The 17,380-nt window shown below is 37.4% G+C and overlaps 1 protein-coding gene across 5 annotated transcripts in view; it reads left to right on the plus strand.

The window, feature by feature from the left end:
• KHDRBS3 (KH RNA binding domain containing, signal transduction associated 3) overlaps positions 1–17,380 on the plus strand; it is an 89,235-nt gene that overhangs the window by 17,109 nt on the left and 54,746 nt on the right. For all 5 annotated transcript variants that reach the window (XR_011724654.1, XR_011724655.1, XM_071738435.1 and 2 more), the window contains exon 2: positions 9,066–9,184. Coding sequence is in view for 3 of the 5 variants with exons in the window: in XM_071738435.1 (XP_071594536.1) it covers positions 9,066–9,184 (119 nt within the window). In the remaining 2 variants the exon portion in view is untranslated. The remainder of the gene's footprint in view (positions 1–9,065; positions 9,185–17,380) is intronic.

Consider the following 17,380-nt stretch of genomic DNA (forward strand, 5'->3'; position numbering starts at 1 on the left):
TAGGTACATAAATCTTGCATAATACTGAGTAAACAGTTGTATACTTGTGTAACTATTGAATATCCAAAATATGTGGATGGAAAATAACCCAAGGTGTGTTTTGGTAGTGTAGGCATTTTCCATTAACTGTTGTTTGTTTGAATCTGTTGGCAGATTTTTAAACTGCATGTTCTTTGCTAATGCCCTAAAAAAGCCTTAAAACACAATATTAGGGATTGCAAAGGAAGGTTGGAAGGGTTGGAATCCAACCTCCTTGCCCTGGTAGCATCACCTAGTGTATGTCACACAGGAATGTGTCCAGGCAGGTTTTGAATGGCTCCAGAGAAGGAGGCTCCACAACCTTACTAGGCAGCCTGTTCTGTCACCCTCACAGAGAAAAAGCTTTTCCTTAAATTTATGCAAATGTGGCATTTGTGATCAAGTCTGTCTGCTTTAGGGTTAAATAACTGGAAATATTTTGGCTAGTGTTTCAACATGGCAGTAATATAAAATGTGGTACATGCACATTAAGGGTTGTGGGTTATATGTCAGACCTATTTTTTTCAAATGAGATCTGAATTATGCCTTTTTTCTTGTAAAGGTTGATGAAGGAATCAAAGAAAGTTTATTGAATTGTGCTATGTACATAATCAAGATGAAAGGATATAGAACCTTCTTGACAAGTCATCAGAATGACAAGTTAAATCTTGCATAAGGGTTATGTGATAGTGTTCATACATATAAATGAAAAAAAGGAAAAGCTTTTTTAAGGGCTCTTGATACAAAATAACTTCAAGTAATGTAAGAACTGTATGTTGAACACCCTTCTGAAACTTAAAGTAATGGATTTAAACTTGAAAACAGCATCCAAAGTAGCTCTTTATCTATACTGCCAATTGTCAGATTTGTGTGTGTGGCTTTTTCACAGAATCAGAGTTGTCATGGCTGGGAAAAAACCTATTAAGATCACTGCACCCAGTTGTCAACACATTAAAAAAAAAAACAAGCTCAAGAAAACCCAAACAAACAAAAATCAAAAACCCCACCATCCAGCAGTCTCGGTAGAACATGTCCTGAAGTACCTCATCTACATTTTTTAATACCTTCCGGGATGGGGACTCTACCACCTGCCTGGGTGGCCTCTTCCTAGCACCTGACTGCTCCTTCAGTGAGGACAATCTTGCTAAAATCTAGTCAAAACCACTCCTGGTGCAACTTTGGACCATATCCTGTAGTCCTATTGTTATTTACTTGAGAGAAGAGGCCAACACCCACCTCCCTACTTCCTTTCAGATGCCAGTAGGCAGCACTAAGGTCTCCTCTCATCCCTCCTCTTCTTTGAGCCAAACAATCCCAATTCTCTCAGCCTGTCCTCAGTGCTTGTTCTCCAAACTCTTCATGAGCTCAGTTGCCTTTCTCAGGACAATGCTTCAGCAAATCAATATTGTCCTTGCAGTGAAGGACCCAGAACTGAACACAGTGCTCAAAGCATGGCCTTGCCAGTGTGGAGTACAGGGGACCCATCACTGTCCTTCCTCTGCGGGCCACGAGATTTCTGATACAGGCCAGTGTGGTGCTGGCCTTCGTGGCCACCTGCACACCTTGCCCCACACCTAGACTTGGCACATTGCTGGCTCACTTTCAGCTATTTGTCAACCAGCATCCCCAGGTCCTTTTCTGCTGGGCAACTTGCCAGCCACTCTTCCCCAAGCCTGCAGCACTGCCTGGGCTTATTGTGGATGAAATGCAGGACAACACTTGGCCTTGTTAAACCCCACGCAGTTGGCATCAGCCCATGGGTTCAACCTGTCCAGGTCCCTCTGCAGAGCCTTCCTACCATCCAGCAGATCAGCATTCCCACCCAACCTAGTGTTGTCTGTAAGCTTGTTGAGGAAGCACCTGGTCCCCTCATCTGGATCATTGGTGAAGATATTGAAGAGGACTGGCCCCAAAACAGCCCTGGAGGACACCACTGGTGATGAGCTGCTAACTGGATTTAACTCCATTCACTACAACTCTCTGGGCCTGGCCATACAGCCAGTTTCTAACCTAACAAAGAATATACCTATGTCTGCCACGACTTGCCAGCTTCTCTAAGAGAATACGGTGGGAAATGGTGTCAAAGGCTTTGAAATCCAGGTAAACAATGTTCACAGCCCTTTTCCTCATCCAATAGGCAGGTTATCAGGTCATAGAATGAGATCATTTTGGTCAAGCAGGACCTGCCTTCCCAGGGCCTGATGCCCTGGCTGTCCTGCACTTGCTGTGTGAGCACATGCAAAATGAACCTCCATGATTTTTCTGAATGATGGAGTCAGGCTGGTAGTTCCCTTGATCCCCCTTCTGGCCCTTCTTGTAGAAACAGGATAGTATTTAGGTTGTTGCTCAGCTGGTATAGTGGATAAGTACAAGACTGAATGAGTCCCCTTCTGGACACCTTATAGGAAGAAGCATAGGATGCATCAAGCTTCAAAGAAACCTCCAAAGGGGCAGCCTCCTGCTGAAGCCAATGCTTCTTCCAGTATTCAGGTGGGAAAGTTGCTTGTTCCTGAAGGAGGATGGAACAGGGGAGTAATTTTATTATTTTTATTCTTATAGGATGCAGCATCCACGTCTGAATTACTTGACTGTAGGATATTGGGTACCGTTTTTCCACAGATATAAATGTTTTTTTTGCAATTTGTTAAGTTATGGAGCAAATGAGTTGGCAGTTAGTAGATGCCTGACTGTGCTAATGTAAAAACATTCACGTTTAAAGAGAGTTGTCAACAGCAGGTAAATCACATGGGAAGTTTTAGCACTTTGTTATAAATTCAGAATCTCTCTTCACAATGAGAAACAGTAATTTTCAGTGAAGTAGGGTGGGTAAATGGGACTGAAGCTTATGTTTACATGTTGTTTTTTTTTCCTGAGCAAGACTGACTGAATGTCTGTTAATATCTTAGGTGTTGCTTTTGACAGTTTCTACTGTGGTACTTTCTATTCTATTGCTGATAGTAATCAGTCTGAGCAGATTTTAGTGTAGTCGTATTTGATGTGAAAGTAATAGGTGTTCAATTAGTTTTGAATTGCTTAAATAAAAAGGCCTATTCAAAATATTTGTCATACTTGTGACTGAAATGTATTTTCAGAACAGTGCAGACAGTAGTACTTAGACTGTAAAACAGAACTTACAATGCCTGTGAATGCAATTTAAAGATTGGTTTAAGTCCAACAGGAATATTATTAACTTGAGCATGCTGAATGTTGTAGACATCATTCTAGAATGAGCCACTTATTATATTGTAAATTCAAATCAGATTCATTGTGAGTTGGTTCTGCAAGTTAAGGTGGCATATAAAAGTTATCCTAAATTCAACTATTGTAATGTGCATTTGTTGAAGCAAATTCCCATGTTTCTTATGCATGGTTCTAGCTCTTCATGTAGTAGTGCTTATACCAGTCAAGAATTAGGACCTACCATGGAGGCTAAACTTCTGATTTCAAAAGGCTTTTTGTTCAAAGTATGAAAATGGCAGCTGGGGAGAGTGGGTGGAGTTTTTTTTTAATTTCAGAGAAAGGAGGTGAGTACATTTAACAGTGCAGCTACCTTATTTTTTTCTTAATTGCATTTTTGACTCTATTTAAGACTCATTCGGGATGCATCTTGATGTAGCCATTCCATATATTTAACTCCTTTATTTTAAACAATTTGAGCTATTTTTTAATTTGCTTGATTACTATTGTTCTGTAATTTGGAGTCTTTGAAAATACCCTAACCAGTACTTTAAAAAATCTTGTGTGTAAAAAGGGTATTTGTCCAACCATTTACTTATATCAATGTTTAATTGCTGTTGTACTAATTGTGGATTGGGTTTTTTGGTTTTGTTCGGTGGTTGTTTTTTGCTTTTTTTTTCTGGGGGAGTGGGATGCTACCTACAATTCAAACTGAGGAATTCTGTAATTCTTGCAAATGTATATGCAGAGAAACTTGGCTATCCTCAACACTTTTTTTTAAACACTCAAAACCAAGAGGTTAAGTTTACCTCTTCTGTTTAGTGCAAAAATTGGGAAGTCATCCAGCCTCATACTGAATATGAGGACAGGGACAGTGAGTAGTAGGTCTTTTAGGGGCTGCCTTCAGAAAATTTGTGGGCTTCATTTAAGAAAGCCTTTTCAAATATATTATGTACTGTGTTGATTATAGTTCAAGTTCCTGTTGCTTCACAGCTGAAAGACAAGAATTATTTGCTGGAGAAGTACTGTTTCAGATAATTTTTAATTGCCCTATTAGTGGGGGAGGAAATAAATGAGTTGAGTGTAAGAGATGAATAATCTAAAGCACAGTCAGGACCATTTTATTACAACAAAAGGATAAAGCTGTCATCAAAATTAGAACTATTGTTGGCTTCATCATCCTACATGGCTGCACTTTGGATTCAGCAGAATAAGTAATCAAAGGACTAAGCATTAAATCAACAGCCAGCATAGCAGACGTTTTATCACTTGGCTTCATTGCAAAAGTTCTTACTTCCAGTATTTTCAGAATAGGTGTGCTTAAAATGTTGGTTCTGAGATAAAGTATGGGGTTTGCCACAACAAAAATTTTCAGATAGGAAACATTATAGAATGCCGGATAAGTTCACACATGGTAGAAAAATTTTAATCTCAAAGACTGTCAGAAGTACTTACTGATACTCTGAACTTGTAAGGGTTGTAGGAAATCTGAAGAAACTGAACCAATAAATTCCATGTTTTTCCTCCATTAAGGAAAAATGCTTGTTCTTAAATTCTGCAGCAACTGACTTAAATCTTATCTTCCTCTGGAAGCTTTTCTCTTGGTCAAAGTTTGTCTGTGTTCCTTAAATAAAGCCTTTATGAAATGCAGAATTATGTATCAAAGGATTTTTTGTAGTATCATCATTTTTCTTTTTTTCTAATGTGAAACTAAGGAATTGTACTGTCAGACCAGATATCCGTCTCGCTCAGTGTTGCGTTTCCAGCACCGGTCAAAAGAGTTTTTTCAGGGATTAAAAGGTCAGGGAAAGTATATCAAGATATTTCTACACCCTTCAATTTGACTTAAGACCTTTCTGAACTGGAAATGCTGTGTTTTTTCTAAGTCAGCATTGAAGTTTTGAGAATTTTCTGAGAAATACTGTTGTTTTGGGGGCATGCTTCAGTAGCTGTATAACAGACTTATTTGGTTAGTTTGGTCTAAGTTTTCATGTTTAATTCTCTAAGCTACAAGCTGAAAAAAAACCACAAACAAAAAAACAAGAATTGCCCAAATAAAGCAAAATATATGGGTGCTGTTGTGTAGGGCTAGTAATTTCCCAGACATCTTCAGTATATTTCTGTCAAGAATTATTTGGGAATATTTGTAAAGAATAATGTTGTTCTTAAAATATTTTCATCTTAAACAATAATGGGGAAATTATTTTCAGTTAAATTGCTGTTCAGTTCTTCCAACACCACTGTGTTCTGAAGCCACATCTATGTGAATGTCCTAAAATTTAAGTGTTGAATTCTTCACTTCCATCTGAAGTAGTTAAAAATTATTAAATCCAAATAATTATGTAGTAGGGTAAGACACATGAAACTATTAGTATTTCAGACAAATTTACCTGGTTCCTTTTGGAAGCACTGTTAAGGAGAAATACAACAAATGTTTTCATTTACTTTGAATTTGACATTTGCTCTTGTATTGATAACATTGATCTGCAGACAAATACAGAGCATTACTTTGTTCTACATTAAACTCAAGTATTTATATTGGCTTAAGAGAGGGAGCTGGAATTCTGGCTTGTAGTTCTGCTACAGGAAGATTAATTCTACCTAAAGATTAGCATAGAACAATTCTACATTTTCATTATCTGATGCATCTAGAAGCATTATTTGGTGAATTAACTGAGGAGTAATCATTGCTTAGATCTCTGTACTATGATTAAATTTAAAGAAAATAATCCGTGCAGTTATTACTTCATCCAGTTAAACTCCTGGACTGTTGTATTAGCTTCATCCTTGGTCTGAGAACATGGGTTTTTAATCTCTAGCATTATAGGAATCTTTAATCACACGTTTATTTGCTATTTGTGAGGTAGGAATTGTCATAGCTTTGTATAGCTAAGCAGTACAGAATGTAATCTAAGGATTAAGAAAAGGAAAATCTCCCTATCCATTTGACCTTGAAAATTTTATTGGATTTCCTGTGTGTTCTGGCATGATTTTTTTTTTTCCCTAATTATCTAAAGTTTGATGTATGTGATAGATCCTGAATGAGCTGTGCAGATATGGGTAAAATTCTAGTAGTTAACTTTTCTCTACCCTTAAATCTAACATGAATATGAAAAATTCAAGACAATATTCTATGGCAAGAACAAGTCAGAAAACTTGCTCTCAATGTAAAATTTATCACTTATTCAGTGGACTTGACATAATTTAATCAAAATTTACGATGTATAAAGAAATGGTTGTTCTTAATATGGATGATTAAAAGTTTGTAGCTACCTGGGGTAGGAAAACTGATCTTCATAGTAATGAATGGATTTCTTTTGACATTTACTTTGGCCACTACAAGTGGAGTGATTTCTAGAGAAAGAGTGTTGTTTCTACAACCTTTTAAATTTCTTTTTGTACTAAGGGGCTCAAAATAACATTATTCTAGCATTATACCTATCATTAAGCAAGTTGTTTCAGTCAAGTCCTTCAAATAATGAATTCAAATAACTTACTAAACTAAAACATTAAATACAAATAAGGGTATTGATCTTTGAAGGAATTCACACAGCTGGCTCTTCTGAGGAATGTTACTGAGAGATTGTTAGAACCTTGCTCTTAAATCTTAGATTCATCAAGGTTAAAACATACTTTGAGACATCTGAATGTTCCTGAAACAAAACTCACTTTTAGGTGTAATTTTTCATGGCAGTATCAAAGAATGTCCTTAAACCTTTCATTCATAAAGTTGTGGTTCTAATACCTTGCTACTCCCAGAAATGCAATTTTCATGGCATTAAAGTTTCAGGTGGGCAGGGGCATTGCTGTGCATGTTATACTATACAGCTGTGTACAATAGTCTATGACTCAACAGGACAAAATAAATTAACTTCACCAGTTCATAACATTATGGGATTTGATGTTGTAACTACTTTTATTTTGTAATTTTAGATTATTTCGGAAAAAAAAAATCCTTCACTATATCAGTGCTTACAGATACTTCTGTGCACTGGGCTGTTCTAAAATACCACAGCGTAGTGCATCAGCTTAATTTTTAATCTTGAATGTAGCTGAACTGTACTTTTCTGATTTTTCGGAACAAATCTTACTCTGAATATTTGAGGTCATATTTGAATATTTGAGTCATAACAAAATGGATGTATTTTATTACAATTTTAACATTTCATATTTCTTGTTGTAAAGTGTTGCTAAAGGACAGCAGACTTCTGATCAAGATTGAACTTTCAGCACTTATACTGCTTACAGTGTATACCAACTATAACATTAAAAATCAGTGTCATGTTTGTTTTCCACCTGTAAAATGTACAAACTTCTATGTATCTTGTTTTGATTTCCAAGAGGAATTGAAGAGCCCTTGTTCCATCAGGATGCAGGGGTGTTAAAAATTCTCTTGTATGAGTGCTGTCATAGTACTACACTCATATCTGAATATGATATTCAGAAATTTTGACTTTGTAGAAAATTCCAAGCCCCTGCTTTCTGAGTGGGAATGTCATGCCCTATAAAATTTCTTTCAAAGCTTTTAGGTAGTCTAAGGGTGGTTTGGCTTCCATGGTTTTTCAGTTACCGAACATTAACTTGAATAAATTCACTTGTATTTATTTCTGATTCTGTGCTAGTGAGGTGAAAACTTTCATGGAAGACTTAAGTTTCAGTTGTTGAGAAATATGCTCATATCTTTGCTTCAATTACAATGGTATCCATTGAACAGTTGCTAAAAGTGTGTGGATTTTTTCAGTCATAAGAAACCATTGATTTCCTACTCCTGTTTTTCTTTGGAAATAACTTTCAAACCATATTTTTTTTAAGCATACATAAAGGTTGATTTCTTTTATGTTTGTAATTACATATTTTGCACTCAACTGCTTGTAGCTGTCTCCTGTTGACATAAGATCACATTCCCACTGAAGAGAATTCAGGGTCTTGATAAATGTCATTAACTTCTGTTGCTTAGAGTACAGTAGAAGGATGTATTTTACTGTGCAAAAATGTTTGAACGTTTGGGGGAACAAATGCTAGATACCCATAGAAGACCATCTGTTGCACTTACTAAATTGACTGGATTTTTGTGTGTCCTGTGCTATGTTTTACATTGCAACTCGATGTGCTGGACTCCAGTCCAGTGCAGACTTTGGGTAGTGCTTCATTTTTAGTCCATTCATGCTCATGTTTCCCCACCAATGAAGTGAAATTTGCAGTTTTTCATTAGCACATTGAAAAATCTCCTATTCCGAGAGAATTATAATCAAGCATCAGTTTTGTATATACCTCTGCTTATGAGTCATGTAGTCTGAGTTTGAACTTCTAAATATCAATCCTAAATATCATTGGTATAAAACTAATCTCAGATTTTTTGGGTGTGATCTGTGTGCCACAATTATATTCCTGAAATTTTGAAAGATTGATTTGACATTTTCTCTTAAGTGCACTGTAGACAACCACCATTAAAACGCTATACTGGAAACAAAGTATAGAGGGATAAAAAAGTCAAGAATTTAAACATAGTATAGCTTTTCTAATTTAAAAATTAAGAAAAGATTCTAAGAATAGCGTTTTCTGCTTAAGCCATGTGTAATATGTACATTTACATATACTTATATGTATGTAAATGTAGCTTAAGCTAACAGCATTTAAAATGGTTACAATGCTATTTCAAGGTGCTGATATGGACATGAGCATTAAAAAAGCCTAAAAAAAGCAAGACACCACTTAATCCATTGACCAATGTAGCTAATCATAACACATTATGCCATATGTACCATTCCATACAGCATTATTCCTAAAGATTTTAATTTGTATTGCCTTTGAATAATCTCAGCTTTTAGATTGTTGTATTAAACTGGGAAAATACTTTTTTCTTTCAACAGAAATTGAAAAATTCCAGAAAGGGGAAGGAAAGGAAGAAGAAAAGTATATTGATGTAGTCATCAATAAAAATATGAAGTTGGGACAAAAAGTTTTGATTCCAGTAAAACAGTTCCCTAAGGTAAGTGATTTTCAGTTTTGATAAATCTAAGTGGATCTAATACCTTAATTTTGTTACATTTTCAAAAGTATTAACAAGCTCTGCTATTACTTTTCTGCAGTCTCTTCTGTAGAATTTGTAAGGTAGGAATTGCTGTTGTTGGAATAAATGTGGGAAAGTGGGCTGGTCACACAAAAATATAGTATGTTGAGAAAAGAAAAATTAGTCACTTTCGGGTTAGCCACATTCTCCTCTTCAGAATAGCAAAAGAAATGAAATATTTGATGCCAGGCTTTGAAACTTACTTGCTGTAGGTAGAAGTGCAGAGTAAAATACATCATTAAAGGAACTCGCTGTATAAGCTCTTTGCTTTGTTGCAGCCATTGCCAATCTTGAATTAGTTTTATCTGCATTATGAAATTATGCAGTCTATTCTGGATGAGTAAGGACTGTTAGTATCTTTGACCACTATGAGTCTTTACTGCCCAGTATTATACTGCACAAAAATAATGCTACCTGAAAGCATTTATTCAACATTCAATAGGCTATGGGACTTCATTCTTTTGGTTCCTTTTTAAATTTTAATATTGTGGAAATAAAATGTGCAGGTTCTCGCTTGTTTGAAAGGCCTTTTTTCCTGCTAGGAATTTCAAGACAGCTTCTGTTTCTGTTCATGGAAGAAGGGAATTATTTTCTTAATCCATTTCTTCAGGAAGACTTATTTTTTTTCCTCACACTATCAGTGTTTTCCTCAACAATTATGATGAGTAACTTGTAGGGACTGCCTTAATACTGTTAGTAGTTTTGTGAAATATTGCTTTACTGCAATCAAGCCTCTATTACCTTTTATATGTGGGTATGTCTTTGGAACTGTAAAGTCATCTTTATGACTGGAAAAGGCTGTATAGAAACATGAAGAAACAAAAAGATGGGAAGGTAAAAGGAAGGGGAAATTTACATGGTCTGTTTGTAACCAGGATGTTTTTCTAATAGATGCTGAGATGCAGAAACTTGAGCTCAAGGGGAAGAAAGCAAAATAGAAACTAAAAGGGAAAGACTACCTTTTGAAATATACTTCTGCTTCTTTATGTAGTGTCAGCTTTGAAGGACTAAACACTGCAATTCTTATTTTGTGGTAGCTTTCAGGAAAGCCCTTTGTCTATTGAATGGACAGGTATCATCTGCTCTGTGCTATGTCCAGTTCCAAGCATCCTTCAGGAACAGTATCGAGGTGCTGGAGTGGGTCCTTCTGCTCTCTTCTGGGAGCAATGAGGCTGGTGAAGGGACTAGAGGGAAAATCTTACGAGGAGAGGCTTGGGGAGCTGGGCTTGTTGAGCCTGGAGAAGAAGAAATTCAGCCTTATTGCTCTTTACAGCTACCTGAAGGGAGGTTGTAGTCAGGTAGGAGTTGGTTTCTAATCTATTAGAATAGAATTGGATCTAAAGGGAACATAACCAGATATGAATTCCTACCCCCCACCCCTCCCTTCTCCCCAGGCCCGGATCCCTTCCCTGCTGCCTCCCCTCAGGGCACAGGGCATTGGCAGGGGGGGTTCAGGGTCAGTTTCCCACACGGTGTTTCTGCTGCTTCTTCCTCCTCAGGGAGAGGACTCCTAACATTCATCCCCTGCTCCAGCATGGGGTCCCTCATGGGAGAGTCCTTCAGGAACCCCAGGGACATGAGTCCCTCCCAGGAGGTGCAGTCCCTCAGGAGCTGCTCCAGCCCAGGCTGGAGTCACGGCTGCTGTGGGAACAGTCACCTCCTCTGGCAAGGGGTCCTACATGGCTCCAGATGCCCCACCATGGTTCTTTATGGCAGATCCACATCTGCCCTTCTAATCCTACATCAGCACCACGTCTGGCCACTGTGATCCTTCACAGGCTGGAAATATATGTCTGTCCTACTCTGGCCCTTCAGTGTGTGTTCCCCTGTGCTCCTCCATGGGCCGTAGGGGACAGCTGCCATCTCACCATGGAGGAAAAATCTCTGCTTGGGCACCTTCTCCCCCTCCTTCCTCACTGACTGTCTCTGCTCTGCCATTGCTTTCACCTCCTCCTTTCCTCTGTAGGTTTTTTGTTTGCTTGGATGTGAGTTTTTTTTGTTTTTTCTTTTTTGTTTGTTTCAGTTTCATGTTCCCTGTCTTATATATTCCTCACAGAGGCATATTCAGCTTCCCATATCTGCTCGTCCTGGGCCAAAGGCAGAGCCCAGAATTTAATGCAGGGAAACTTCCAGCACATTCTCACAGGAGCCACCCCCGTGCCCCTTCCCCAGCTTCCAAAACACCCCTGCACTGACCCAAGGCACTAGGTATTCTCTGTTTATAAATATTTTCACTGCAGCACAGGAGGGCTCAATTTTTCTTAAATTGCCATATTATTACATATAGACATATTTATTCAACCTTACTCATTAAAAATTCTGCAGAGTCAAAAGGAAATTCAGATTACTCACTATAGAGTAATGTGGGAGGTAAGGATGAATTCATACTCAGGTCAGGTAATTGTGAACTTCTCTGAGAAGCTTGCTCTAGGACACAAGAAGTCATTGCAGCTTAGTGTCACTTGTTTACTAGGACCAGGCTTGTGGTTTTATTTCTGAGACCTGATCACTCTAAATATGTTGTTTGAAGTGTTGTAACCTCAACATGGCAAACAAAGCCTTATCCTGGGATACTGGAGTCTGCAGGGAGGGACATGAGTGTGAAATGCCTGTATAGAGGGGAACAATCTTTTTGCATACTAATGTTTGCTCTAAAGACTAATCCTCTTCCTGTTAAGTGTTCAGAGGAGGGCTTAAATTAGGAATGCTTTATCAGGTCTTTTGGGGTAGATATGAAATTATTCCAGTGATCTCTGTCTCAGTGAGATGTATTTCAAGTGCTTGCATTGTATATTCAGATTCTGCAGAACTTCAGCAAAAGGTATTATGTGGTGCTTATAAAGCCTGAAAGGGTGATTTACAGAAATGCCTTTTGCTCTTCTGCTATTCTTTTCTGTGCATGTATGCAGTTTTCTAGACAAAAGCATGTTAGTGCAAAATAAGTGTCATTTGTTGAATGTCCCAAGTAATGGCACCTCAGAAAAAAGGTTACAAGATTTGGTTCTTTTTTCTTCTGATTACTATTGTTGACAAATGTTTCAGAAGAATGGAAATTTTAGACAAATATGGATGAAATCCATGTAAAAAAGCTTTTCTGCATGTGAATATTGAAATTTAAGTAGTTCTAGCAAGCTGGTATTGGTTTCTGTATGCCTGCACTCCATAATAATGCTGTTAGCTGTTATGCAAGATGCTGAACAAAGATACCTCCAGTCATTTAGATGGTGTAGGTTTTCTGCTCGTGAACTGTTAATCTGCTGTTTGTAGCTGACCAAATCACTTCAGTAATTGATAAGTCTGTCAAACTAAGAGGTACTGGTTGGGTTGAATCTGACAAATTTGGATACCAATTTTTTTTCAACTTTATGAATAGTACTACCCCAAATAAATGATCCTCCTTTTAAACAGGATTTTAAAAAGTTACCAGCAAATGAAACTAACTACAAATATAAGCAACTCTGATAGAAGAAACTGCTCCTTTGTTTATATTTGCCAGTGATGACTCCAGCAAGCAGAGATGCCTCTACTTTATATCAGTAGGATTAATGAAGTTTCAATCATCATTTTTCACAAAAAAAGTTAGGTATCTGGACCAAACCAGCTTACATTACAGCATTATATCCGTTCAAGCAGACCTGTCACTGGGTTAACTAAGTTTCCTTTAAGTGTTTCATTGTGTTTTTCCACTTAACTTGTCTCTGACTCCTTGAATAAATCAAAATGGTTTCAACACAGGTCAGGCAGTCCTAGGGCTGATCTGATCAGCCTGGCATTGCAATGCCTGCTCATATTACCTGACCTGTCAGATATGTTCTCATATGGGCTCATAGCTGGGTCCTGTGCAAATTCAGCCTCATTACCTCTGACAGCCCTGGGAGGTGACAGGATAACTGCAGCAGAAAGCTATGCAACTGAAGCTCAGAGCAGCTGTGTTTCTATTGGAAAAGGATCTGGTAGACCTCAGATTCAAAAGCAGGTGTTTCACTTTTTTTCAGGCATCTTTGATCTCCCTGAAAAAGACTTGAGTTTCTGGTCATCTAAGTGTGCAAACAGTTGAGTGTCTGTGTTCACGTGTACAACTTGCTGCCTACCTAACAGCTCTTGGTTGGTTTTGTGGTCTTATGTATTTTAAAATCTGTGGTCTTATGTAAAATCTCAGACTGAGTTGGCCTAAATGTTTTTCATGTCTAGACCTTGATAGAAGGTGATAGAATAACCAAGACAGACGGAATTTTATCTGCTTTATGAAGCAGCTTGTCAAGATAGTTAATCCCAGGAGTTATGTTCAGTTTCTGCTTGAGGCTAGTTGTGCATTTGAATTAATTTCTTAATTTGTTCGTCACAGACTCATGTACACATTAAAAACCCTGGAATTATTATGTCTTGATGTGGTGACAGTCTTACTTGGCAAGACAAAACCTTGTGCTCTAGAAGTTAATCTATAAGATTACAGGTCTGGTCAAGTATTTTCAAAATCTGACTGAAAACAATATTAAGATTTTTTCAGGTTGGTCCAGCTCTACAGATTCTGATAAATGTCTGAATTGCTGTGATATGGAAATTAATCTGAGATACTTAGGTGAGGCTTCAATATGCCTTAGTAATGCTGTCGACAATCCTCTTGTAACTGGGATGTGCTGCAAGCTAGGATTAAAGAGGTTAGGGCTTTCATGCAAACGTGTAGGAAAAGGGCTGACTTTTTGAAGTAGGATTTAGTTCTCAATCAAGTTACCTACATGTAGGGGTGCCTGTGGATGCTGGATGCCTAACCTATAGGTAGTGGAATGAGATCTTGCCGGTTTAGGCAAAGGAAATCAGAGTGATTTAATACACTTTGCTCTTTGGTCGGCTGAATACCTCAACTGACTTCAGGTCAAGTGTGAAAATGTGACCTGTAAGCCTGTATTTGTGTTACATTTTATGCTTGAAAGTATTCTCGACTTGCACAAACTTGATAAAGGCTGAAAAAATGAACTGGCGGTAGAAGGTGATAATGTGATTTCTTGGTGAAGGAACTCTGGATCTATCTTAAAAGTATGAAATTCCAGCAAGTGTGAAAGGTTTTCATAGTTTAGATATGTACAAATGAGTCAGAAGAGTGTCACCACACTCCCATGCATTTAATTAATATGCATTATGAAGTAGGTTAGTGTCAGGAATCTGATTTTGCTTTGACAGTTCGGTGAAGTCAAGTGTCTCAAAACTGAAGGAAAAAGTTTTCAGGGGTGATAAATGGAGTTGAAGATGTTTTTTCTGTTATGGATCAAAACTATGGGAACAATTGTTTGTTATGTGATGGGCAACCATTTAAACATTGGTCACAAAACTACATTTAAATACTGGGTGAATTTCAGAATTTGGTAAAAAACTGTCTGTGTTCAGTTACTGGAGTGATCCTTTAAATATATATTCTCAGGAGTCACTGATTTACAGAACTGGTGTCTGTTGGAGCCTTTTAGCTTAACGCTTATATTGAAAATATATTCTTAAATGTCATTGTCATGAGCAATAAATCTGCAATTCTTACATGGACTCATGGAGAGATGAATATCTTAATCACATGACTAGTTAGAAAACATTTTTCATAGCAGTTAAATTCTAAGGGCTTCCAAGAAAATGAGAATTTAGTTGTATAATCATAAGTGATATGGAGGAACAACATCAAATGTAATACCAAGGATAGCTTTTGAGCAGCTTTACAGTAATTGAGCTTTCTGTTGTGAATAAATGTTTAAAGACCTATTATTGTGGTTTGTGAAGAGAGTAATTTGATGTGGCAGAGCGTAGATGCTTCAAGTTTTTACCTTTCTATATGGAAACCTTATTTTCTTCAGATGAGTAATACCAATCTTGATGTTTTCCTGCTTTCAGGTCACTGTGAGGGAAAATGCTCTGAGTCTTAATTTAACTGTTTTTATTTTTTGCTGTGACCCTATCACAGGGGAACCATTGCAGAAAACTAATATGCTAAGAAAGCTTTCTGTGGCTTTAATGACAATGGCTTACTTAGAGCTTTACAGGAAAGCATTTGGTCAAGTGTTTATACTTTCACTAAGTATTTTAAGCTGGATGAACCATTCTCAGCAGACTTGTCTTGGTGAAGATAAACAAGGATTACTTTTCCTATTATAACCCCTTTCTGTAATATAGATATATATTTTAAAATGCTGTAGCCTTGGCATTAATTCCTTTTCTGCTGAAATTCAAAGATCAAATTCTTCTGAAAAGAATGTCTCACTTGTATACTCCTTGTACATGTGTTTTCTCCTGAACTGTTTTGAGGAAATAGTTTGAAATGGTGATCTGGTAAGGAAATAAATCTCTAGGTAACTTTTAAAGTTGTATTTTGATTTGGGGATTCTAAAGAAATGGGTGTTATGCAGTCATGTCCATAACCTCCACTGTATTGTATCTGCAAAAATGCTTCTTAAAATGAGGATTTATGAATATCTTGAGAGGAAACTATTTTCAGTCAGGCAAAAACCTGATTTGCTTTCTATTAATATTTTTTCCTATTAAATTTATAAATTGGTGATTTTGTAGTTATGCAACAGTTGAAGATAATGTAAGGGAAACAACATGTTTTCTGTATAGGAAACCAGTATTTGTGGACTAGTGGACACCATGACCAAAGGGTAGAATCTCCAATATTTCAGGAATTTCAGAAGGATCTCTTGCACATCATGGTGTATCTTTATCCTCAAGCTGAATGAGAGGTGTAGATATGGGAGGATCTGCTTTTTTTTTTATGAACTAAGAACACCCCTTAAGTCTTGCATCCTTTTTCTCAAACTAATGGTTTGTAACTATGTAGGACTGAGGTAATGCTTCCCATCTTCTCCCATCGTCTCCTCCCTGTTAGTCTGTATCCTGTTTTTTTGTTTGTTTGGTTGGGGTTGGGCATTTTGGTTGGGGTTGGTGTTTTTTTGGGTTTTTTTCAAAGTTGCCTTCAAGGTTTTTTTTTATAACTGTTTCACCATGTTTGGCATAAACTTCACAGATGGTCTTAGAAGCAGCTTGGAGATACTGGAGAATATCTTCTGTATACAGACTGTTCAGATGCAATGTTAAGCTCAAGCTAGTAAACTTGAGTACAACTTTGGGCATTTAGGGAATTGAAATATGACTGTGCTGTGCTAGGGAGAAGGGTGAGTGAAGAGGGAAGTCTGTCATGTCTGATCATGAGCCAGAACTAGTAAATGTGACTGGTCTGACTGGTACACAGCTGGTCAGACATTTTTTGGTACCATCCAGTGCCTCTAATTCAGAGTTTATAATCTTGAATTCAATACTAGACATGAACTTATTTTTGTTCCTGTGCTCTTGTGGGCAAATAAACTCCAGGAATATGAGGCATGGGGAGCAGCCATAAGACTTCTACATGAGCTGTCTTGTGTAAGAGCTGACTGGTATCTGCCAGGCTTACTTGCTTCTGTTTGACAAGCAGATAGGCTGGAGTTGTTAACTTTGTAATTAAAATGTATCTTAGTGTGGTGGTTTTCTACCCTTAGGTTTGAGTCCCTCCACTCCTTAATTGTTGGGGATAAACAAGTGTATAAGTAAGGTAACTTGGTGGCTGATATCTTTGAGTGTTTCAATAGCTCTATGAAGTATTTGAAGATAAGCCTTTGCTAATCAGATATTCCCAATGTCATGTAAAAAGGGGATAGAGCAATAGTTTGAACAAAAATATCTGGTACCTGTTCAAAATCTGCTTTCTACTGAAATGATTCATTCAATATCAAAAATAGTTTTTACTTATTGAATAACCAACTGAAATATTCCAAAGCTCTTCAGCTTTGTTATGGGGGAGCAAAAAGGTTTTGGCTCTGCATTGTAAGCCATTTTTTAGTAACCTTGAATGTTCGCCATGTTTTTAAGTTACATTTAGAGTTGCAGTGCTTTTGAATCAGCAAAATTTCCTACTTTCCTGGCAGCACAGATTTCTCATGCTTCAGACTTGTCAAATCTAATATTTGGAGCCTCAGTGCACAGGAAAGAATAGCTCAGTGGATCTCAGGATACAACTAATACATTTTCACTTCATTAAATGTGTTATCTAGAACGTGTCCTCTGTCCTGCTACTTGTATAGCTACCATAAAGTCCTCCTTCAA

Source organism: Heliangelus exortis, chromosome 2 (assembly GCF_036169615.1).
Source record: "Heliangelus exortis chromosome 2, bHelExo1.hap1, whole genome shotgun sequence".
NCBI classification, from domain to species: Eukaryota; Metazoa; Chordata; class Aves; order Apodiformes; family Trochilidae; genus Heliangelus; species Heliangelus exortis.